Source organism: Astyanax mexicanus, chromosome 17 (assembly GCF_023375975.1).
Source record: "Astyanax mexicanus isolate ESR-SI-001 chromosome 17, AstMex3_surface, whole genome shotgun sequence".
NCBI lineage: Eukaryota > Metazoa > Chordata > Actinopteri > Characiformes > Acestrorhamphidae > Astyanax > Astyanax mexicanus.
Window position 1 is genome coordinate 3,755,952 of NC_064424.1, and position 25,194 is coordinate 3,781,145.

The window sequence follows — 25,194 nt, forward strand, 5'->3', positions numbered from 1 at the left end:
AAATAGTCTTTGCAATTTATGGAATGTAAAGTTATCACCATCACGTATTCTTAGGCATGTACTCACAGGCCTCTATGTTACCTAATATTGAACAACTGCAACATGTTTGTTAAAACGACAGGAAAGAGAGCAAAGTTCAGAAGAGTTTAAATAAATCCACAGTGACTGAGGAAAATAAACACAATAAAATTCAATTACCTGCAAACGCTTAACTCTATAACACAAAGATAAGAAAGACGAGACCACACAGGAGGACAATTCAACATAAAACTGAAAAGAAACGAAAAGAAATACAGAAATGACACTTTTTATTGGTGAAAAATATAAAGAATTGTGATGGTAAAGTGTTTCTATTAATGTGTGTGTGTGTTTGGCAACAAAAATATAACTTTAATAAGATTAAACATTGAATTTACTCACTGATGAAAATGTTTATTGCAATTTTTTAAAGCATATTGAGATATCATTTTTTTAGTCATATTGCCCAGCCCTAATTCTTTCAAATTTTCTCCCAAATTTACGAGGCCGATTATCTAACCCACTCATTAGGACTCCCCCTATCACTAGTGATGCCCCAACACACCAGGAGGGTGAAGACCAGCACATGCCTCCTCTGATACATGTGAAGTCACTGAAGACCCCGACATCTTCTTTTTGAGCTGCTGCTGATGCTGTAGCATTGCCGAGTAGCATCACAGCGCTAACGCTCGGAGGAAAACGCAGCAACTCGATTCTGATATATTAGCTAATAAGCAATGTAAAAAGTGTTTTTAATAAACTACCTGTGCATTTTAAAACTCTCAGTGCCTTGTTTAAATATCAGAATTCTACCAATGAAGTGTGGAGCTACTTTGAGTTTGATACTGGTGGTGATCTGATATTTAAAAACCATGATCATCAGACTGTATTTAAACATACAGTACAGGCCAAAAGTTTGGACACACCTTCTATACACCTCATTCAATGCGTTTTCTTTATTTATTTTCCATTGTATTTACATTGTAGATTCTCACTGCAGCATCAAAACTATGAATGAACACATGAGGAGTTTTATGTACTTAACAAATAATTAGCTGTCCTCCACAGTCACCGGACCTGAACCCAATCCAGATTTAGGGTTTGGGGTGAGCTGGAGCACAGAGTGAAGAAGAGAAAGGAGCAACAAGTGCTAATAAACACCTCTGGGAACTCCTTCCTTCCTTCCTTTAAGACTGTTGGAAAACTTTTCATTTCAGGTGGCCACCTCTTTAAGAAGCGCATTGAGAGAATGATGCCAAGAGTGTGCAAAGCAGTAATCAGAGCAAAGGGGGGCTATTTTGATGAAACTAGAATATATATTTATATATTTTTTTGTACATAAAACTCCACATGTGTTCATTCATAGTTTTGATGCCTTTAGTGAGAATCTACAATGTAAATAGTCATGAAAATAAAGAAAACTCATTTAAAAAAGGGGGTGTGTCCAAACTTTTGGCATGTACTGTATATACACAGGTGTATAAACACAGATTTTGTTAGAAAGAGAAAGAGAAATAATCAGAAAAATCGAAGGGTATGTACATGACAGATATTCTCTGATGTAATCCTCACATCTGTCCGCGGATTCTGTAAATCAAACAACATTAAAAAAAAAAAAAAAGAAGGAAATAAAGGAAATAGTCTCTAGTCTCTACTTTTGGGCTTCTGAGGAGGCGGGGCTCCTTCAAAAGGTGCATTAATAGGCACGCTCTGTAGTTCATTTCCGTGCATGTGTTCATTGACCCTCAGCTGGCACCCATCCTTCAGCATACGGATGGCAATACGTGCAATGTTGCGCGAGTCATCAAGGCCACAGTGGGGTCTGCCCTCGTAGTGCATCCCCAGATTCTCCAGCATGCAGTTGAGTTTGGTCTGGTTGCGAGCGACCTGTGTTACAACAGCAACAACAACAACAGCGGGAGACTATTACATAACCACACTAATCTCAAGCAAAACAGTGCTGAATTTACTTTAGGTTATGTTGGATTTTTTTACAAAGAAGAAAGAGATGATCATACACTGCTCAAAAAAACAAAGGGAACACTTGAATTACACATCGATTTTCAGTAAATGACAGGGGGGATTCTAGGATTAGAGTTTTAGGGGTGCTTAGCTTTCAATTAACTTTATTTTAAGATTTATTTCAAATGCCATTTTTCTCCCCAATTTTAGCTCTTTTTCAACTGCTGCTGATGCTAGGTTGTGATACATCAGCTCACAGACGCAGCCTTGTGCTGATCCACATCACTCTAGGAGTGATGAGCGGAAAGAAAGAGCGCCATCTACTGTACTGTACCCACCCAGAGAGAGCAAGGCCAACTGTGCTCTCTCGGGGCTCTGGCAGATTTAGATTCTTCAAAGTAGCACCTCTTGCTTAGATGGTAGAGTCACCTGAAATTCAGGCTTTCAGTTAACAGCTGTGCTGAACTCATCAAGAGTTAATTACTTGAACTTCTTGCCTCTTAATGTGTTTAGGAGCATCAGTGGCAATAACTACTCAACTAAGTAAAGAAAAAAATACTTTAAGAAACAAAGGTCAGTTCATCTGAAAAGAAGAACTTTAATAACTTTAAAAGTATTTTCAAGTGCAATATTTCTTCCATTTTTCTCCCCAAAATATAGCAAGGCTGATTGTTCCACCCACTCAGCTGCCACAACACAAGCAGGGTGAAGACTAGCACATGTGAAGTCAGACTTTGCCTCTTTTTGAACTGCTGCTGATGCTAGGTTCTGATACATCAGCTCACAGACGCAGCCTTGTGTTTATCCACATCACCCTAAGAGTGATGAGGGGAAAGAAAGAGCGCCATCTACTGTACTGTTCCCACCCAGAGAGAGCAAGGCCAACTGTGCTCTCTCGGGGCTCTGGCAGCTGATGACAAGCTGCTTGACAGGGATTTAAACTGAATAGCAATCTCCCAATCATAGTGGTATCACTTTAGCCTGCTGGACCACTCAGTGCCGTTTATAGAACAACTTTTAAACAAATTCTGCATACCATCTCATTGTGTTATAGTCGTTTTCTTACAAAAAAAGACGAATAAACAATAAACAAAACACAAACACACACACAAAAAAAAAGAATTATTGAGTTTAGATCCACATATTGTGCAGTAAATCGATACTGTAAATATCATGGCCAGCTTAATTGTTCTTTTTCTGAGTCACCAATTTTTCTGTTCAACTTTACAGTATTTAAAAAAGAGCAAGAACTAAATGCTTTCTAACTTTTAACTGACTTTGCCTTATCCTGTGATGACTAAGTGTTCCCTAAATTTCCTTTTTTAAGCAGTGTATAACCTTATATATGAGACTTACTTGAACTATTACCAAAAAATCTGTAAGTGAAAAACTCTTAATACAAACAACATAAAACATTACCTTGTAATAGTTTCCATAGGACTTTCTAATGTTGATCCACTTCCTGGCAAACTGAGGGTAGCGAATTCGACTTAAGCGGCATTGTGTGTAAAGGAATTTACTCATATCCCAAGACCTAAAAACAACACATATATGCAAAACAACAAGTATTACTACTACACAATAAACATTACCCAACTCTACTTCATGCAATATTGGGATCACATAGAAAATGCCACTATTAAATATTTAAATGCATTCTTTACCCGTCTGTTAGTAGAGCGTATTTGTACTTGGTGCCGAGCTCTTTCTTCTGAAGCCAGGAAACCACTCTGCGAAAAACCTTAGGAAAAGTATCTGCCTCATCTACCATTTCCTGTCAACAGAAAAAAAATATATATATATATGTGTATATATATATATATATATATATTTTTTTTTTAATTAGGTATCACCGCAATGAATTCTTACATATACAGTTTGGACACACTAAATTAAGTAATTTCCCATTATTTTAACATGATATGCACTGTAATTATTACTAAAGCCATCCAAACTATGAAGAAAAACATGGAATTATTTAGTAAACAAAAAAAAAAGAATACTAAACAAACCAGTATATGTTTTACATATTTAAAATTCTTCAAAGTAGCACCTCTTGCTTAGACAGTAGTACATCTCTGCTGGATTTTCTCAGTCAGTTTTATAAGGTAGAGTCACCTGGAATTCAGGCTTTCAGTTAACAGCTGTGCTGAACTCATCAAGAGTTAATTACTTGAATTTCTTGTCTCTTAATAAAGTGTTTGAGAGCATCAGTTTTAATAACAACTCAACTAAGTAAAGACTTTAAGAAATGAAGGTCAGTCAATCTGAAAAAAGACCATCAAAAACTTTATGATTGAACTGGCACTCATCAGGAACGCCCCAGGAAAGGAAGAGCAGGAGTTTTCTCTGTTGTACAGGATAAGTTCATCAGAGTCTCCAGCCTCAGAAATCACAAGTTAACAAAAAGCTCCCCAGATAAGAGCTTATCTAAAAGTTTCACAGAGTAGTTTAATTTGTTTAACACTGTTTTTAAGTTACTACGTGATTTCTTATGTGTTCCTTCATAATCTGGATCACTTCAGTATTCATTTACAATGTAGGGAAAATACAAAACTCCATAAGACATACCTGTGTTATTCCTGTTAGTTCAACGCAGAAGTCTGAAAGCTGAGGATTCAGCTCTGGTTTCACATACTCCTGAAAATAATCTACCTGTAAATCACACAGACAAGTAAAAAACGTCAGCTTTTCCACATAAAACTAACAAAAACAAGACTTTCTTTTTAAGAATCTTTGCTGTCACACAGAAACTATGTATCTCTGTTAGAGCTGCAACAGTTAATCTTTCATTTGTAATTGAAATGCACTATAAAATGTGCTGGGCACAGAAAAACAATGGGGAGGAATACAGGCTGCTCACTCAAATCACCCAAAGATCAGATCACATATTTATTCACTAAATACCAACATTGCTCCATGTTTAAAGCTCATTTAAATTCTATGTTTTTCTGTCTCTGTTGTGTTGGAGTGATGGACAAAGCAGAGAGCTTTAGTGTTATGTTAAAGAAAAACATACACTGGAACAGAAGCCACGCCCACAGAAAGCATGGAGAGATTAAGAGCATTAAAAAAAGTATCATTGACAATGAAAATCATCAGTTGCAGCTCTAATCTCAATTTTTAATATTTGGCATAATGCAAGTTTTGACCTTACAGTCTATATTCCTATCATATATTAAAGAATTAATTAAGTTACACTTATATAACAACACCACACACACCAGTAAGAAGCGGCAGACAATCACACACAGCATACTCTCAACCGGAAACCACTGTCCACCTGGAAAATTGCATCAGGCACTGAAGCACTTGAGTTGACCCAGCAAAGAATGCCAATCCATATCTGGGCATACAGTCATACACAAGTTCAAACTAGGGGTGGGCGATATTGCTCTAAAGTAATATCACAATATTTTACGGTATTTTTGCGCAAATATAATCTTTGCATTAACATTTTTTAAAAATTAATTTATATACTTCTACAACAAAATAAATATGAATATTACTAAACGTTTATTTAGCATAAATATTGGAGTTTCATACAATCAGTAGAAAAAAAAAATCTAAAAAGTGTCTGTTTTATAAACTGTAACTTAATAATAGTTATAATAGTTATAATAATAATAATAACAATAAAATACAAAAAAATATACCAAAATTGAAAATAATATAAGAAAATCATCCCCCTCCCAAAAAAGGGACAAATATTCACTACATTTAAACTGGAGAAAAAAATGCTAATACAGTAAATTGCAAAATAAATACAAAATGCTTTCAAAAATATTGCATTATCAAGATATAGCGTTTTTTTTTTTTTTTTGCCGATGTTATTGTGTACGATACGATATGGCACACCCATAATTCGCACACATACATATTTTATAATATCACACACAAACACACACAGGCAATTTAGAGTATCCAATTTATCAGATCTCCATGTCATTGTACTGTAAGACGAAACCAAGGACATGAAAAGAACATGAAAACTCCACCCACACAGGGACTTGAACCTAAGACCCCTAGTAATAGCACTGTGAGGCGAACATGCTAACCACTAAGGCACAGTGCTGCTATATGACCCAACACAATGCTACTACAGTGCTATTATAGTCTCTCACTCGCTCACCATCTCCAAGGTGTGTGTGTCGATCAGAACAACAGGAAACTCAATGATTTCATGGACGAAATCTGATGGATTATTCTCTTCACATGTAGCCTCGAAGTCCACCACGCAGATGTAGTCATAGTACGTGTCAGCTGGTGCTCCTGCAGCCGCCTGCTTCAGCTTCTGCTTCTTATAGTAGTTCTTCAGACGTTTATTCAGAACATCTTTAACTCCTCTAACAAACCAGATAAACAAACAATTGTTAGAATCAGCCTTTTACAGGAAAATTATTCATTTACATTACCAGTTAAAAAAATTTAGAACACCCCTATTGTTTAACAAGCTGCTAGATTATTTTATCTTTATCTTATCAATGATTTTATTACTGCAGTTTTTCTCCTGTCTCACTAACTCTAATTCTAATTCTCAGTTCTGATGAAACTGAGACTCAGTCCTTAAATCATGTTAATCTGAGCTAAAGGCTAAAGCTGCTGTTTCCATGTGGGTCAGCCAGACGTCTTCCTGTAGCAGTTTTTTTTCTCCAGTTTCTAAGAGTCTTTATTTGAAGGTGTAGGAAACAGTACTCACCGCTCTTTGCCTTTTTCTGTAATTTCTCTAAAGAAAAGAACTTCTACTTTTAAAAGTTACAGAGTTTTTTGTAGGGGTGTGACGAGATCTCGTGGCACGAGATCTCGCGAGATTAAAATGTGACGATATTTCTCGTCAAGCTTAAACGTGTCTCGTGGGAAGAAAACAGTTTAATGTGGACTTTTTAAGAGGGATCTGGCAAAACAGTAGTGATAGCAGCAAGTGTGGTGGCTGAGCAGTGAAAGCAGCTCTCAGCAGAAGAGGAAAATTCAGGTATTTGTATAGAAGATGATTCTGCTACTTTTAAGTTGTATGTCTGGCTGTATTTTGGCTCCAGTGGAAACAATAAACGGTAACAGAGTGACCAACAAAACGCAAACCATATATAAATACTGTAAGTAAATCCTACACGTGACTGTTTCATAGACAGCTGTAGTAATCCCTTAGCTCTGTACTGTATTTAAAAACATGTTCTGTCTCTGTTTCACTTCAAGCATAGTCTTAATATGACTGGTTATGGTTCTGCATAGTTAAATTACAAGAGATTCAGGAGAAAAAAAAAAAACACAAACCATAGTCTTAATATGACTGGTTGTGGTTTGCACTTATTGTTTGCACTATATAAGACCTAGAAAAGTTTAATTCTTTAAATTTTTATTTTTAAATCTCATCTCATGAACCCAATATCATGTCTCATCTCGTCTTGTGATATTAGTGTCTCGTCACACCCCTAGTTTTTAGTATTTGTGTCTTTTTTTTAGTTATTATGATGAATATTGTTAACGTCTCCTGTTGACGTATAAAGCCCTACATGGGCTCGCTCCTGAGTATTTACAAGACCTCATCTCCTGTTATGAACCACCGTGATTACTTAGATCTCAGGGTGCTGGTTTATTAGTAGTCCCTAAAATTCAGAGGAGCTCTGCAGGAGGAAGAGCTTTCTCTTATAAAGCGCCTCAACTCTGAAATAATCTCCCCGAATATGTTCGGGACTCAGACACAGTCTCAATCTTTAAGTCTAGACTGAAAACTTACTTGTTTAGCTTAGCTTTTGGTAATTAATGTTTTCCCTTTAGATAAGGCTGCAGATTCAGGGGTTCATGGACAGAGGAAATTGTGGTAAACTGAGATGCTGGTGCTGTTGTTCTCCCACTGCACACGGTCACTCAGGTTTGTGGACGGTGGAGTGGGTGGATGCCAGTGTTTCAGGGAGCCTCCATGTCTATGTTACCTTCTGGCTCTCTGCCTTTAGTTAGGCTGTTTTATTTAGATCTGCCGGAGTCATTTGCCACACTCTGATAATGTTTTAATATTCTCAGTTTTGCATAAATCCAGTCAAAACTAATTCCATCTCTCTGCTCCTCCGAGTTACTGACTGCCCACCTGTCTGACCCGATACCGAGGGATGTTGGACCCTCAGGCTCTCATGTCCTCTGTCTGGCCAGACTGGAAGTTTCTGAAGTCAGCTCTTCTCCATCCACCACCACAGATCAGCTGCTCATCATCCATCTTACTCTATAAGCCATTAGTGGAGCTGCTATACACCTGAATATATAAAACCTATGTGGATGTATGAAAGACTTTTTAAAATTAATTTAAAAGCCATTTGACCAGTGGTAGGATGGTCCCCCCTTTAATGTGAGTCTTGGTCCTCCCAAGGTTTCTTCCTCCTCCTGCAGCTCTGAGGGAGTTTTTCCCTGCCTCCGCGCTCACTGGGGGTTCTGTATTCTGTATTTTCTGTGTTTAATGTTTTGCCTGATTCCTTGTCCTGTAATCATGTTTCTGTAAAGCTGCTTTGTGCCAACACCAGTTGTAAAAAGCACTATACAAATAAATTTGATTTGATTTGATTTGAATATTGTCAATTTACTGCTATCTAAAGTTTGTATTATTTAACACTGGATTTAAGACAATCTCAGGTTGTTCACTGGACCTGAAGAGCTTCAATGGCAAGTTCTAAAACTTTTCACTAGTAGTGAACATCAATGCATTTTAAGGTCACCAGTGACAGAAACAGAATGTCAGTCTTACCGTGTGTCAAGCTTTAGCTCCGCACATTTAGCCCGCAGTTCATCCTTACTCATCTGGTTGATGGTGCCGTTTGTAAGTGCTATCTCTTTATACACAGGGTCACTAAAATCCCCATGGGCTTTAGATGGAGGATGTGCTTCTCCACAACAGTCAAGTTTTTGTTCAGACTGAAAAAAAGAAGGAGAGTAAATAAAGTTATTTATGAACTGAATTAAGCATCATGTAAAGCACCACACAGAGGAAAAAACTGATTAAAAACAGCATAGTATGTTTAGCTGGTCTAAGTAAACAGTATTTTAGCTTCAATGCTTCAATAACTGTGACTCCATACACACAGTGTGGACTGCAGCAGGTGAAGAAAAAAACAATATATTTCCCAAACTATGAGTAATTAATATTTTGTCATCTTTAAAAGGGTAAAACTGCTTTGTTATGCTATTATATATTCATTGTGTCATTGGAATTCAATAGTATAAAAATTATGATAATAATTTTGTTTATTATCTACTAATACATGATGATTATATAATGCTGTGATAATAATTGAAATATATAAAAAAAATAATAAAATAAAACTCTCCTATACAAGTGAAGCTGAATAAGTCAGACAGTTAGTTAGTTACTTAGTTAGCTGGTTAGCTAGCTAGTTAACCTAACAAGACAGGTTATACAGTTAGTCAGCAGTTGAACCTGGATAAGTGAGACAGTTAGCTAGCTGGCTAACCTCTGCAGGTGAAGCTGGATAAGTGAGACAGTTAGCTACCTAGCTTAGCTAGCTGTCCACTTCAGGTAAAGCTAGACAAGATGAAGCTAAATAAGTGAGACAGTTAAGTTAGCTATCCTCTACAGGTGAAGCTGGATAAGTGAGACAGTTAGCTGGCTAGTAAAATATTCTTTACAGGTGAAGCTGGACAAATCAGAAAGTTAGTTAGTTAGTTAGACAGACAGCTAGTTAACCTCTACAGGTGAAACTAGACAGATTATACAGTTAGTTAGTTAGCTAGCTAGATATCCTCTAAAGGTACAGCAAGACAGGTTGGAGAGTTAAACAGACAGTTATACAGACAGACAGTTAGTTAGGTAGTTAGTATTTACAAGTGAGGCTGGGCAAGCTAGACAGTAATTTAGCTAGCTAGCTAGCTGGCTCACCTCTACAGGTGAAGCTAGACAGGCTATACAGTTAGTTAGCTAGATAGATAACCTCAACATTTAAAGCTGGATAAGTTAGACAGTTAGTTAGTTAGTTAGTTAGTTAGTTAGTTAGTTAGTTAGCCAGCTATCCTTTACTGATAAAGCTGGAGAAGTTAGACAGTTAGTTAGCTAGCTAGCCTCTACAAGTGAGGCTGGGCAAGCTAGACAGTTATTTAGCTAGCTGGCTAACCTCAACAGTTCAAAAGCTGGAGAAGTTAGACAGTTAGTTAGCTAGCTAGCTATCCTCTACTGATAAAGCTGGAGAAGTTAGACAGTTAGTTAGCTAGCTAGCTATACTTTACTGATAAAGCTGGAGACGTTACACAGTTAGTTAGCTAGCTAGCTAGCTATCATCTACTGATAAAGCTGGAGAAGTTAGACAGTTAGATAGTTAGCTAGCTAACCTCTACAGGTGACACTGGACAGGTTATACAGTTAGTTAACTAGTTAGTTAGCCTCTACAGGTGAAGCTGGACAAGTTAATTAACTTAGTTAGTTAGCTAACCTCTACAGGTAAAACTGGACAGGTTATACGGTTAATAAACTTGTTAGTTAGCCTCGACAGGTGAAGTTGAAGCAGTTAGACAGTTATTTAGCTAGTTAGCTATCCCTCTACAGGTACAATTGGAAAGTTAGACAGTTAGCTATAAGTTAGTTTAGCTAGCTAACCTGGCGTTATAACACTCCTGTGATTGTTCTGACAGGTTATATTCTGTAATAAATACTTACACCGCTCCCGTTAGAGCAGCCGCAGTCCTCCTGCTGATCTCCAGACTGTGTATTTTCGGGTTTTATGGGGATATTCTCTCTGTTTTCCTCCATTATTTCTCTACACTGTTAGCATTAGCTCAGCGCTGGGAGGAGCAGCAGCAGCTCATGGCTGTTTGGCGCCTAAACTCACAGAAACAGCCTGTTCTCCGCTATTAACAGCTCTGACAGTCTTTATACTCAGAGCTCAGGTATTCTCCGTGCTGATATAACCACTGCTCAGGGTACAAATTTACCCCAGATTATATTAAACACTCATAAACAGAGAAAAACGCCACGTTTAACAGAGCTATTAGCACAGCAGCGCCATGACCAACTCTAGCCAAATTCCCTTTCAAAATAAAAGTCCGGACTGGATTGCCACCTTTCATTAAAGAAAACTAGAGAGGTCCAACCATGTTCTTCTGTTTTATTTTGTGTTTATGTTTATTTTTTACGTTTTACTTTATTTATTAATAAACTGAGTTTATACATTTTCTTAAATTTTTATTGTTGTTACTTTTTATTATTAGTTTTTTGTTTCTTATGATCTTAGTTCATTATTATTATTTCTTATCATTCTCATAATTGTATTATTATTCATCGATATTAAATGTATTTATTTAAAGTGTGTATTTCCTTTACTTAGTGTTATTTTTTCCTATTTCTAATTTCTTATCTAATGGTTTCAATCCCTTTTATACTGTGTAAACACTCAGCTGCATTATAAATAAGTTCACCCTCAATGTCCTCCTGAGTTAAAATAAAGGTTGATTAACTGATTTTAATTTATTTAATAGTCTTTTATTTTGTTTATTATATATTTGTGTAAATGTTTGCATCTTTAATTTATTTAATATTATTGTATATTAAATTATCATTCATTCAACTTTAAAAATTAAACATCATTTAACATTGCATTTAATTTATTTTGTTATTTTTATTACTTAGCATCAGTATCAGTTAACTTAATTGTCAAAAAAAGGATGATTCCATATTTAAATGGACATGGGACAATCCTAGCATTACAGCTGTGGTGATGAGTCTAATTTTGATAGGCCTGTGATTTTTGTATTTTATATATTTTTTTTGTAGCAGTCCATTCCATGCTGAGTATATAAATGAAGCCCAGGAAATACTAAATAATTAATATTTTGTACATTTTTACATTAGTAATTTATATTACATTTTAAAATTTGGTAATAAATTAATTTAAGCAACAAAAGTTCTGAAAAGCCATTTGGGAGCTGATCGAGTTGTCAAAGAGTCAAAAAGAGCCAAATGTCCCATCACTACAACAATTTTTAATAATTGTCGATTATACCCAGTGATTAAAAAAAAAAAAAAGAACAGAATGAGTAGTATATATATTTTTTAAAATAATTTAAAATAAAATGTATTTATCAAAAGGTATTTTTAATTAATTTATATCAAATTAATTTGGTATAAAACTGCAATTTACACATCACATCACCATTTTTTAGACCCAATCACACCTTTTAATTTATTTAAAGAATAGACTAAGACAATGAATTAATATTAGATATATTTTTCAGCAAAAGCTGGATTTTACGCAATTCATTAAATTCTACAGAATACATTTTACAATTTCTTTGCATGGGTAACTCTATGCCCCATCACTAGTATTGCAAGGCGCTGTATTTGGGAATACTTGAGGAGAATAGAGGTGGGCTATTCAAGCAAAGTTCATACTCATTATAATGTTTAACTACAACCCAAGTCCATTTCACACCAAATATCTCATTTAAGGAATTAAAGGATATCAATAACAACAACAGAGTAACTTTTTTCATTTTAACATCATTCTTTATTCCATTTCAAATTAATGAATTAATTAATTATTTCAGACAACTAAAACACTAAAAAGCATCAACATCCCAGAAAAAAAAGATACATTTTTACTTTACTAAACAATTCTGAAAGGCGAAAAACTAATATCAAAGAGAAACGGAACCAAAAACCTAAAAATTTCAAAAAATGTGGCGTTTTAAAACACTGCAACCGGTATCTGAATCAAAGTGCATCCTTTCACCAGAACAGAGTGACACATATTATACAGAACAGAACAGCAAACAGAACATGGTGCATTAATACTCATAAAGGAAGACTGGGCTAGACTCTGAAATAATACAGCAAATTAGAGAAAGACATTTCCTCAACATTTAAAAAAAAAAAAAAAACACACATGATTATACAGCAAAAATCGACAAACGAGTCAGGGTGTCAGACATTGCATTGACTGGTGAACCAGAAAACACATAAAATACTACAAAAAAGTAAAGTATTGCAAAACAGTGTTGATTCAGGTCTGTTACATTGCATTTATAGCAAGGTGTGTTTGAGAAGGGAGGCCTGTGGTGGACTGTGGACCTCCAGGACCAGAACTATGAGAGGATCCCAGTCTAAGATTCACAGTGTTAGCAATACGAGAACCTGAATTTCAGTATGTATATATGTATAGAATAACTTTTAACACATTTATTTATTCATTTAAAGGCATTAAAGGCAGCAGCAGCACAGGGTGGACCAGTCCCAACTATAGGAACTACACTCCTGTAAGAAAGTTGATTTACACTGAAACAAAAATTAATTATTATTACTACTATTATTATTAGGGGTGGGACAAAATATCAATATTGCGAAAAAAATTTAGTTTTATTTATTGAGTATCACAGAGTCACAGTATCGTGATCTCATTGTTATCATGGGCAACATATCGTGATAATATTAAATACAATATAGTAAATGCCCTAGGATTCCCACCCCTAATTATTATAATTCTTATTTTTATTATTAGTAGTATTAGTAGTACTGTATTGCACAGTGTTAAGAAAATAAATAGCTTGATCTACTACTGAAAGTGTAGCGTCTTGATATGTATTGTAGCAGGTAAAAGTGACCCAAATCCAAGAACACACTGAATCTGACATTTTCAATCCTGTTTTTGGACACTTCAATAAGTTGTATTGAAATCAGATACAATTTGTGATGTTAAACCGAATTCAGCACCCCCGCCAGGAAAAGCACCCCCTCTGGGGAGCCGGAAATTTCCTTAGAAAATGGAAATACCCAAGATGCTGTTCTAAGCTACACTGAGTCCTTAGAAATAATGAAAAACAGTCATGTTACCTGCAGCCTCTCCTGAGAGGGGGTGCTTTTCCTGGCGGGGGTGCTGAATTTGGCACGATAGTACTGCCGAAATCTGCATCTCCGCCACCAAAGGCACCCACTCTCCTGCAGCACATACGTTTTCTTAATAAAAGTGGCAATGTGATCTTTATATCAAGAAAAAGAAGGGGGAATGACATGTCCTTTTTACAGCGAGACCCGAGTGAATTCTCAATGATTAGCTCGAGATTCTGACGAGGCTGAAACCGAAACTTCACGTGAAGCGCTTTTGCTGCTGTTTTGTGCATGTGCATCAGGTGCACACTCCTAAAACAGTTCAGACTGATGTAAGATCTTAAAATAGATGTCAGAAAATCTGATTTGGGCTACTTTTACTTGTTTTTTACTTGTGTGAATCTAAGTAACCTAAGTGAGGACTGGTGATGACGACAGGGAGATAAACCTGAGGTTGGAATTATGGCTTTGTATTATAGATTATTTCCTTGTTTTAGAGTTTTGGGGCTTTCTGTTTGTTCAAAGAATGAGAGACGAAGGTTGAAGGATGAGTCAGTAATATGGGCCAAGTTCCTCATACCCAGCATAGCTTGGCCACTCAGCGAAAATCCCATGTGAACACCTGGGGCTTCCGTACCTGTCGAAGTGTATGTCCCAGTCACCGCCGCCGCCGTAGCGCTGGTGGGCGCTGCTGCTGCTGTTCATAAAGTCAATCGAACTCCTCTTCAGGGACGAGTGGATAATTCTATAGTTCTGTCCTCGGTTGCTGTCCCAGTACGTGATGCCGTTCACCACGTAGAAGACGGCGAACTCGATTCGTTCGTGAGGCGGCACCTGCTCAGGTAAATTCACCTCGAACGAAAACGTGTCCCGGTCTGAGCCGACGTAAGTGTCCTTGATGTACAGGCAATCGACGTCCGTGTGACTCTTCCACGTGTCGAATGTGATGCGCACTTTTACAAACTTCTCGAAGGAAAGGTTTTTGACTTTGACGGTTCCCGCCACGGCTCTGTCCTTCAGCATGCAGTTCTCCAAGCAGACCAGGTCCTCCTCCAGGCGCTGACGAAACCGCAGGTAATCTGCAGACGGCTGCGCAAAGTCGAGGACGAGCTTATTCTCCTCTTCGGAGACGCGAAGCGCAGAGGAGAACAGCTGCTGAATGCTGAGCGGGACATCAATAGGATCGTCGAACTTGGAGAAGATCTTCACCATGGTGAGGGCCAGCCCCTTGTGGTCAGCGAAGGACACCTGCTTCTTCGTCCTGCCGCGGTCCTTCAGAGATGACTCCTGCACCCCGTTCCGCTCGGGCTGCTGCGGAGGCGAGCGGAAGCCGAGCGGGGGGACCCGGTTCGGGTGCAGGCATGGCCGCAGGGGTCTCTTGTACTTGGAAGACTTTCTGCTCTGAAATTCGTCGTTGGCGTGGTAAATAGGCATAGCCAATTCCACCGGCATAATGAGAATCGTCGCAGGAACAGCATGCACTGAAAAAAAAAGAAGAAGAAAATAAAATGTTAAATTAAATCTCATAACTCTTACCACCTCCATCCCTTAAACTTTTCTCAAAGCTCTATTATAAGTTCCAACGAAATTCAAGCTTCAGTGCATCAGTGTCAGCGCGAAACGACGTAACGGCAGGAGACCCAGGAGGACTCCACTGCTAACAGAGAGACAAGAGACAAAAAAAAAAGCAAGACTGCAGTTTGCCAAAAGTGTGAGAAATGTGAGAAAGCCATAATGCAACTTTTAGACACTGATAGTTTGATGTGACTTTAGGTAATATAAAAAGGCTGTGTGTCTATTTCAGTGCTGACAACGTTAAAATGTTAACAGTTTACAAACTAAACTAACCACGTGACTAACTTTTATAGAGTCTTGTATTTATGCTGAAATATGGATTAAATCCCATAACTAACTCTTACCACCTCTATCTCTCAACGTTTTCTCAAAGTTCAATCAAGTTGCAATGTAATTCAAGCTGTCCTGCAGGCATCAGTGTCAGCCATGGCTGCATTACTGACTGGGCAAGTGGGCTCCGCTCCCAGAGGCCCCTGAGGGGCCTTGGCCAAAAACATTTTGCGATGCCCATCAACATTTATGATACAATATATTTACAATATATTTTTATTTCCGAGGGCCCTCTATTTTAATCATGCTATGACTATGAGGGACATGCTATGACCCCCAGGGCCTCTTGGGGGCCCTAGTCATGCTTTTGGGCCCCTTATGAAAATGGATGAGGTGTTGTGGCACTGCTCTGACTTTGACGTCTAGCTATTAGGGGTCCTAAAAAAGAGAGGGGCATATCAGATTATCAGATATCATATTATGGGTCCCTTGATTTCCATAGAAGTTGTTTACCATGGCTCCTTGTCTTTCTGGGGACCTACAAATTGCCAGGCGAGCTACTTTATATATATATATATATATATATATATATATATATATATATATATATATATATATATATATATATATATATATATATATATATATATATATACACTGCTCAAATAAATAAAGGGAACACTCAAATAACACATCCTAGATCTGAATGAATGAAATATTCTCATTGAATACTTTGTTCTGTACAAAGTTGAATGTGCTGACAACAAAATCACACAAAAATCATCAATGGAAATCAAATTTATTAACCAATGGAGGCCTGGATTTGGAGCCACACACAAAATTAAAGTGAAAAAACACACTACAGGCTGATCCAACTTTAATGTAATGTCCTTAAAACAAGTCAAAATGAGGCTCAGTATTGTGTGTGGCCTCCATGTGCCTGTATGACCTCCCTACAACGCCTGGGCATGCTCCTGATGAGGTGGGGGATGGTCTCCTGAGGGATCTCCTCCCAGACCTGGACTAAAGCATCCGCCAACTCCTGGACAGTCTGTGGTGCAACGTGACGTTGGTGGATGGAGCGAGACATGATGTCCCAGATGTGCTCAATCGGATTCAGGTCTGGGGAACGGGCGGGCCAGTCCATAGCTTCAATGCCTTCATCTTGCAGGAACTGCTGACACACTCCAGCCACATGAGGTCTAGCATTGTCCTGCATTAGGAGGAACCCAGGGCCAACCGCACCAGCATACGGTCTCACAAGGGGTCTGAGGATCTCATCTCGGTACCTAATGGCAGTCAGGCTACCTCTGGTGAGCACATGGAGGGCTGTGCGGCCCTCCAAAGAAATGCCACCCCACACCATTACTGACCCACTGCCAAACCGGTCATGCTGAAGGATGTTGCAGGCAGCAGACCGCTCTCCACGGCGTCTCCAGACTCTGTCACGTCTGTCATGTGCTCAGTATGAACCTGCTTTCATCTGTGAGGAGCACAAGGCGCCAGTGGCGAATTTGCCAATCCTGGTGTTCTCTGGCAAATGCCAAGCATCCTGCACGGTGTTGGGCTGTGAGCACAACCCCCATCTGTGGACATCGGGCCCTCATACCATCCTCATGGAGTCGGTTTCTAACCGTTTGTGCAGACACATGCACATTTGTGGCCTGCTGGAGGTCATTTTGCAGGGCTCTGGCAGTGCTCCTCCTGTTCCTTCTTGCACGAAGGCGGAGGTAGCGGTCCTGCTGCTGGGTTGTTGCCCTCCTACGGCCTCCTCCACGTCTCCTGGTGTACTGGCCTGTCCCCTGGTAGCGCCTCCAGCCTCTGGACACTACGCTGACAGACACAGCAAACCTTCTTGCCACAGCTCGCATTGATGTGCCATCCTGGATGAGCTGCACTACCTGAGCCACTTGTGTGGGTTGTAGAGTCCGTCTCATGCTACCACGAGTGTGAAAGAACCACCAACATTCAAAACTGACCAAAACATCAGCCAGACAGCATAGGTTCTGAGAAGTGGTCTGTGGTCCCCACCTGCAGAACCACTCCTTTATTCAGTGTGTCTTGCTAATTGCCAATAATTTCCACCTGTTGTCTATTCCATTTGCACAACAGCAGGTGAAATTGATTGTCAATCAGTGTTGCTTCCTAAGTGGACAGTTTAATTTCACAGAAGTTTGTGTATATATATGTGTATATATATATATATATATATTTTTTTTTTTTTTTTTTTTTTTTTTTTTTTTATCCTCGCAGCTGTATGGATTAACTACTAATCCAGAGCTACAGAGCTAACCTCTCTGGATGTGGACATAAGAGAAAAACTGATGAAAGGTTGATACAGATGGTGTCAGGATGGTGGATAAGCAGCCCTAATCAAGTTCCAAGGTAATTTAAAAATGTCCTGCAGGCTCAGGGTGCATCAGTGTCAGCATTAACTATTTGTTGAAATTCGAATAAAATGAAATGCTATGGCAGAAAAGCCAGGAGGACCTGATTGCTGATACAGAGACATTAAAAAAATAGAAAATAGACAGCAGATTATAATAGAAGAGTTTTTCAAAATTCCAGTTTAAGGTTTAAGAAGTTGATGATGTTTTTTGTTGTTGTTTAAAGGTTGTGCAACCAAATATTAAGCCAATAATTTTGTGCCATTTCTGGAATTGTGTGTGAAGAAATACTTCCACCAACACTTTCAGCCATTACCATATACATGTCCCCTTAACATGAGGGTTATCTGTTAAACATTAAGTGAAGCCAGTTAAATCAAAGCTAACAGCAAGTAGGTCACAAGTTCTTTAGGTCAGACAGGCCTGAGTTCAGTCCGAGGCTCAGAACTGAGTATTCAATAAAAAAGCATGAAGAGAGATGAAAAAGTGGTGTTTAGTACCCTCTAGTGATGAATTAGAGATATATTGAGATATCAATAAAGCCAGTGCTCTAAGCCACAGGCCTACACAACCCAATACATAAATTTAAAAATATACATAAACATATTTTTATTCATAAACATAAAACATGTGATTTTTTTTTTTACGTTACTGGTGAAACCTTTACTCAGCACATTTAAATATACTATAGTTAGTTACCAGAGTAACATAATCAAGAGGTTTGGTTGGTGTGGTACAGTAGATAGCCCTACTGCCTGCCAGTGAGATACCATGTGATAGTCTGGGGTTCAATTCCAGGCCTGGGTGACTGAATGCTGTTCTACACCAATTAGAGTCCTTAGGCTAGACTCCTAACACTACTTTGGTCCACCTCTGTAATAGGAATAGGTTTGCAAGTCGCTCTGGATAAGAGTGTCCGCTAAAATGCTGTAAATGTAAATGAAAATGTAAATATAAAGCACTGTGGTATAAGCTTATGTACACAGTTTAATATGTAGACAGTAACACAATTAAAATATTATGTGGTTAAATAATAAATATGTAGATATAGAAAAAAAACATACATATTATTTTCATGGTCCCAAAACAGTTAACTAACCAATTTCAGATGCTGAAATGGGCATTCTTTCTCAAATGGGCTGGACTTATGGGTTATGGTTTATTGCAGGACTGCACAAAATGTATTTAAAAAAATATATACATGCACTATATGGTAAATGCAATATATGGCCATAAAAAAAATTAGACACCTGCTCTTGTACTTCCTCCAAAATCCTTGGTATTAAAAGGATTTTATCCTGCTTTTAATGGAGTAACTGTCTGTACTCTCTCTACTAAAAAAAAAAAAAAAAAACTACAAAAAAAAAACCTTGCACTAGATTCTAGAGCGATGCTGCAAGGATTTGATTGCATTCATTGACATGAAAAGACAAGAAGTCAGATGAATAAAAGGACTAAACTTACTGCCTTCATTAAAACCCACAATATAAAGTTTATGATTCAAGAAAAGAAGTAAGATTGAACAACATTCTGAATTATCAAAATTAACATTAGAAACTTAATTTAAGAATTTAAGATGAATTGCCAATTTCTAGAATTTAATTTGTGCAAAATGTGGACAGATGTAATCTTCTTTACAGTTAATGCTTAGACATATGCATTTACAGTACCAGTCAAAAGTTGGACACCTCTTTGGTGTAGATTATTATAAAAAGACATGAAAATTATTAAGGGACACATATGGAATTACCTCCAAACCCCCTGATCTAAACCTGATTAACTGAGATGGTGATTTAATTGGGATGAGCTGGAGCTTCACAGCATGAAGGAAAAGCAGCAGCTATTGTTCAGCACCTCCAGAAACTCCTTCCTTCTAGATGCTGAGAAAACTATTCCAGGTGACTCTCCCTCATGAAGACACGGAGATTAAAATCTCACCAAGAGTCTGCAGATCTGATCTCTGAGAAATCGGATACTTAGAACGATCTAAAGTATTAAAAACATTATTTTTTTTAAACAAAATTATTTTTTGTTTACAGAATAATTCTGAATGTGTTCCTGTCTATCTTTAATATAGTCTTCAATATTAAATTTCCAATGCAAAAAAAAAAATCATAAAAAGAAAGAAACTTATTGTGTTTTAAGAAAATATGTGTTTAAGCTTTTGACTGGCACTGTGTATTAACATAAGCCATATATTCTGTCTAAACCAAGGTCCAGAGCCATTCAATTATAAGAAAAAAAAATACTTTTTTACTCATTCCTTTTTAACGTATGTGAATAAAGGAAACTCTTTACTTGCACTGGGTTCGCACTACACTACCCAGCTCTGACATGCAACAAAGCTCTTTTTGTTTTTAGTTAGACAGACAAAGTCATGCCAATGTCAAGGATTTTCCAAAGGGAATCTGCCTCTGCTCTGCTCCTATTGGTTGCTGAAAGTCACATGTGTGTACTATGCATAACATCACCAAAGTGCTGCCATATTTGAGGTATAGTTACTGTCAGCTGTGCAGTAAAAGTACGAGAAACAAACTTGCTTTTAAAATCTTTGGAGGAGAAACAGAAGTAAAATGAGGAAATAGCTCCTCCAGATGAGCTAATCTAAAATACCAGAGACTCTGGTGATAAATAATCAATACCACCTGATTATCTCAAGCTAAAAGGGCATTTCATCTGCATACAGCCTCATAACATGACCTGGATATTACAGATATTATCTTATTTACAGCTTGAGAGTTTACACCTGTAAACACTTCTGAAACTAGGCTTTAAATCCCACTCTTTTCCTATTTCAACTGAAGCTCCAAAACCCAGTCTGACTGTTCTAACAGTAAAGATAAGCTAGATGCAAGGCTACGGTGTTAGCATTAGCCACTTTAGAAGAAAATTACAAAGGAACGCGAATAAAAATAAGGCTGACTGCAGAACAGCCTGACCACAAGTTACCTTTAACATGGTGCTTAAAGCAAACTCGCCTCAATAGGCTTGCCACCTGTCGTGTAAAATACTGAATTATCCTTTTGCTATTTTGCAATTAAATGTTGTGTCCCGTAATCGTGATTTGTTCGGTAATATATAAAGTTATCCAAAAGCAGTGTGTAAGACTGGTGGAGGAGAGCATGATGCAAAGATATATGAAAACTCTGATTAAAAACCAGGGTTATTCCACCAAATATTGATTTCTTTTTTTTATTATTATTCAGACATCTCATTTTCTGCAAATAAATGATTTAAATGACTATTTTTATTTGGAATTTGGGAGAAATGTTGTCTGTAGTTTATAGAATAAAACAACAATGTTCATTTTACTCAAACATAAACCTATAAATAGCAAAATCAGAGAAACTGATTCAGAAACTGAAGTGCTCTCTTAATTTCTCTCTTATTTTGCCTATTAAAAGACATATCATACTAATGGAATTGCAGTAAATAAATAAATAAAAAGAGTTTGTATATGTATAATTAAAAATGTTTGTATATGTATGACCCAATTATTACAGCAAGGGGCATGACTTAGTAAGGCGTGGGAATTATCTAATTAAGTCATGGGGATGGCTTATATAGCCAGAGCTTACTCATCTCTTATCTCGTTCCCACACCTTATTAAGGTATGTCATCAACACGACTTAATCATCACGTTCCCATGCTTTAATAAGTCATGGGCCACACATTTTTTTTTTTTGCATGAGGTCACCTTGGGGGCTCCATACAAAAAAGTGTAAACTGCAATAATAAGAATAAGAAGAAGAAGAAGAATAAGAAGAAGAATAAGAAGAAGAAATAAATATATATATATATATATATATATATATATATATATATATATATATATATATATATGATCAAATACTAAAAATAGAAAATTTAACATTACTAATCACATGCACTACTTGTAACTTTGCCCCGATGCAGTAAATCTGTTTGAGTTATTTAGTGAAATATCCTAATCTAATTAATTAACCTAGACTTTTGCCAGGAGCATGATCTAACAGGGTGCTTCTAATATTATATACTATTAATATTTTACCTTTAGCTTTTAACCATGCATTTTTACCATTTAGAGGCTACAGGTGTTGTATGACACAAAATCCTCTTTTTTTTTTTTCAAAAAATTTGAGGGTTTGAAATCTCCTACAGGACACTGGGAGAAGCTGCCTGTTTTCTCTCTACTCCACTTAATAATAATAATTAACGATTCCTTTTCAGTAACAGGAATCAACCCAAATTCTGCAGATTTAAAATGAACTTTAAAACCCAGACAAACATAATGAAACTTAGGAAACATAAGGAAACTTAGGAAAGAGCCAATTTTATGATTTTTATTCATTGTATTTTGACATTAGCAGATTTACTTAAATATTTTTTTAAATATTTTCTATTACAATTACAATTTGAATTTGTAGTGACGTTTTAATAAAAAAATAAGCTTTTTTGTAATGCTTGAATAGAAATCATCAAGACAGAATATTGACAAAATGCTGGGCTGTTAAGGGGTTAAATAATTATAAAACGTTACACCAGCACTGGAAACCTCACTCTGGCTAGAACATTGTGCTTTATTGTGCATTTAAACGCCAATAGGCTTTTATAGCTAGGGTTAACTAACTAGCTAACTTAAGTTTAAGTTTCTTTCCTCAAGTTACACTTAACTCGTAGGTTTTGTGCAAAAACACAACATAAGCTTGCAAAATGCATCACTTTTCAAATAAAATAAACTAAAATAAACTAAAGTAAAGTAAACTAGGGTTAGATAGGCCTAGCTCCCAACTGGATCCCACCTATTGATTAGGAGTTAAAAGCTGATCAGCAGCAGCTGCGGCGGCTTACCTCTCTTTGTTCACAGCATTAGAGAAACTAAAGCAGGTAATACAGGTATAAATTGGGTCAGATCAGTCCGGTTTGAGTAGTTTCTGAAGGTTCTGGTTCTGGCTCGAGCTCGCGACCTGCTGGTGTTGAAGGTTACCAGACTCCGCCGCCGGACCGGGGGGTTAGTTTTCTTGCCGGACGCTCCACGCGCATTAACAGACTGCCGGCGCTTCCAGCCCCTGCCTTTCATTCAGCGCAAAATCCCGATCACTCCGTGTTCACGTGAACAAGCCGAACCAGCCAATCACCGTGCGCGACTCGACGCGTGCATCACACAGCCGGTTGATCGATTAATCACGTGACTCTGGGAAGAGCAGCTGTGTGCGGAAAGCTGTATACAACATTCCTGTTGTTTAGACACGAGGTTCGTGGGGAAGAAGCATGATCAATACTTTTAAAGGTGAACTCCGGTGTAAAATGGACTTTGGTTGCAAGAAAAACATGATAAAAAGAACTTCCCTTTGATGAATAGCTCACCTCCGCTCTCCCACCGTTCCGAGATCCAGAAATGTAAATAGCAATAGTAACATAATTAGTTAAAAAAAAGAAGACTTATACTTCTATGTCTGTTCCTTCCCCTCCTGAACTCTCTTCTCATCTTTCATCTTTTACATTTTTTTCATCGCCTTGTAATTTCTTGTAGTAATCTCTCTCTCTCTCTCTCTCTCTCCTTCTCTTTCTCTCTTTTTCATGCTGTCCTTTATGTCGTAAAAAGTTGTCAAAAATAAAACTGAAATGAAAACACTAAAACAAAAACGCAAATACCATTTTGCAATTTCTATTTTCAAACATGTAAAAAAAATATGATAAAATTAAAAACAAAATTAAATCACTTCATTTGCAATATTTTTGTTTTACTTACTTGCATATCTTGGGTCATATGTGACAAAAATAAAATTTTAATTTAAAAGGCTTTTTTCCCAATTCATTTTCATTACCATACTGCTATTAATTCATATAAATAAAAGCTTGCCTTTTTGTGACGAACTGCATAAAAAATGTCAAAAATAAAATGAAAATGCAATTGTAACATTTTTATTGTTATTATGTTATTTAAATGTTAAAATGGCTGCGGTTATTTTTAAAAGTAGCCCAGAAAAACGCACCCTGCCATCCCTAATTTGTCACCCGCAACTGGAATTTCAAACAAGCAACTCTGATCTGATCTGAAATCTGGCAACTCTGATCCCCCTGGATGTGTTCTTTAAATCAGGGGTTCTCAACCTTTTCTACCTTACGGCCCACCTGTTTACAACATGAAAGCGTCAAGGCCCCCCAAATAATAATTACAATAATGATCAAAAGTTCTATAACTCTGTTTTCAGCTTCTCTGTGGTTGAAAGGCAGTTGTTCTGTGTGTAGAGGCTTGTGTGTGTGTGTGTGTGTGTGTGTGTGTGTGAGGTTCTTATGTGCCTCTCTCACACACAGCTGAACTTTTTTGCCTCTCTATTGAAATGAAAAGGATGCGCTGTGCTGGTGGACAGGGAGAGAATGCGTCTTTTTTGCAGGCCGCACTAACACAAAAATGTTTTATTTCAAGTCGCGGCCCACAAAAGTCACTACACACTACATTCTCCCTCTGAGTATGAGCCTGCGGACCCCTAGAGGGTGCTTTGCGGCCCCCTGATGGTCCGTGCCCCCCCGGTTGAGAAACCCTGCTTTCAATGGTAATTTGACCTTAAATTCAGAGGTCTGGTCTTGTCTGATTGGATATAACTGCTCAGCAGCATCGCAAAGACTTTCCTAAAGAAACTCTGGAGTAATTAGCGTCTGCTTACAGCCTGGTTTGTGTATGTTGACTAAAGAGCAATGTGAATGTGTTAAAACCAGAGACTGTAAAAAAGATGGACGCCGTGTCTCCATTCCCATTCATTCAATGAAAATGAAGCCAAAATCTTCCGCCATGTTGGCGATCCTGCCACCTGATTCTGCGCAGTAGAGACCAGAGGAGGGAGAAAGACTGTGGATAGCAACCTACTCATTTAAATAACCCCGCCCCTGAGGGCTGCCTCGCGGTCACAGACTGCAGAGCGGGGCGGAGCGGAGCTGACGGTCTGTTATTGGTCCCGCCCATAAGCAGCCCTTTTACCATAACCACACCTTTTTTGAATAGAGCCAAATAAAGTTTTAAAAACCGAATTCTGTGGGGATATAAACATGTAACAATATAAGCAGAGGGTACACTAGCTGCTGCATTTAAATAATGGAGGTAGAATTACAGTATATTAGAAAAAAACGTGATTGAAAGTTGTCTGTTTTGCCATTGAAACCTATGGGGATGGGTGGGGTTACACAGCTTTC

General features: G+C 37.6%; 2 protein-coding genes across 2 annotated transcripts; both read right to left on the reverse strand.

Annotated features, from left to right (window-relative positions):
- Window positions 1-253: 253 nt before the first annotated feature.
- Window positions 254-11,007, reverse strand: eri1 (exoribonuclease 1). The gene is made up of 7 exons (XM_022666521.2): window positions 10,631-11,007; window positions 8,711-8,877; window positions 6,113-6,326; window positions 4,552-4,635; window positions 3,645-3,754; window positions 3,400-3,514; window positions 254-1,905 (listed from the first exon to the last, which is right to left on the reverse strand). Exons 1-7 carry the CDS (start codon window positions 10,721-10,723, stop codon window positions 1,663-1,665), a joined length of 1,026 nt encoding a protein of 341 aa, XP_022522242.2. The 5' UTR covers window positions 10,724-11,007; the 3' UTR covers window positions 254-1,662.
- Window positions 11,008-14,187: 3,180 nt separating this feature from the next.
- On the reverse strand, window positions 14,188-23,092 carry ppp1r3b (protein phosphatase 1, regulatory subunit 3B). The gene is made up of 2 exons (XM_007236699.4): window positions 22,855-23,092; window positions 14,188-15,273 (listed from the first exon to the last, which is right to left on the reverse strand). Exon 2 carries the CDS (start codon window positions 15,242-15,244, stop codon window positions 14,345-14,347), a length of 900 nt encoding a protein of 299 aa, XP_007236761.3. The 5' UTR covers window positions 15,245-15,273; window positions 22,855-23,092; the 3' UTR covers window positions 14,188-14,344.
- Between the last annotated feature and the right edge of the window lie 2,102 nt (window positions 23,093-25,194).

What these genes read in the sequence shown, in the direction of transcription:
- eri1 (XM_022666521.2), bottom strand. Translation starts at nt 10,723, where the DNA reads ATGGAGGAAAACAGAGAGAATATCCCCATAAAACCCGAAAATACACAG. An exon ending in TACGCTCTACTAACAGACGG is followed by an intron (nt 3,515 to 3,644) that starts GTAAAGAATGCA and finishes TGTTGTTTTTAG; the next exon opens with GTCTTGGGATATGAGTAAAT. An exon ending in CCTATGGAAACTATTACAAG is followed by an intron (nt 1,906 to 3,399) that starts GTAATGTTTTAT and finishes GTTGTAACACAG; the next exon opens with GTCGCTCGCAACCAGACCAA.
- ppp1r3b (XM_007236699.4), bottom strand. Translation starts at nt 15,244, where the DNA reads ATGCCGGTGGAATTGGCTATGCCTATTTACCACGCCAACGACGAATTT.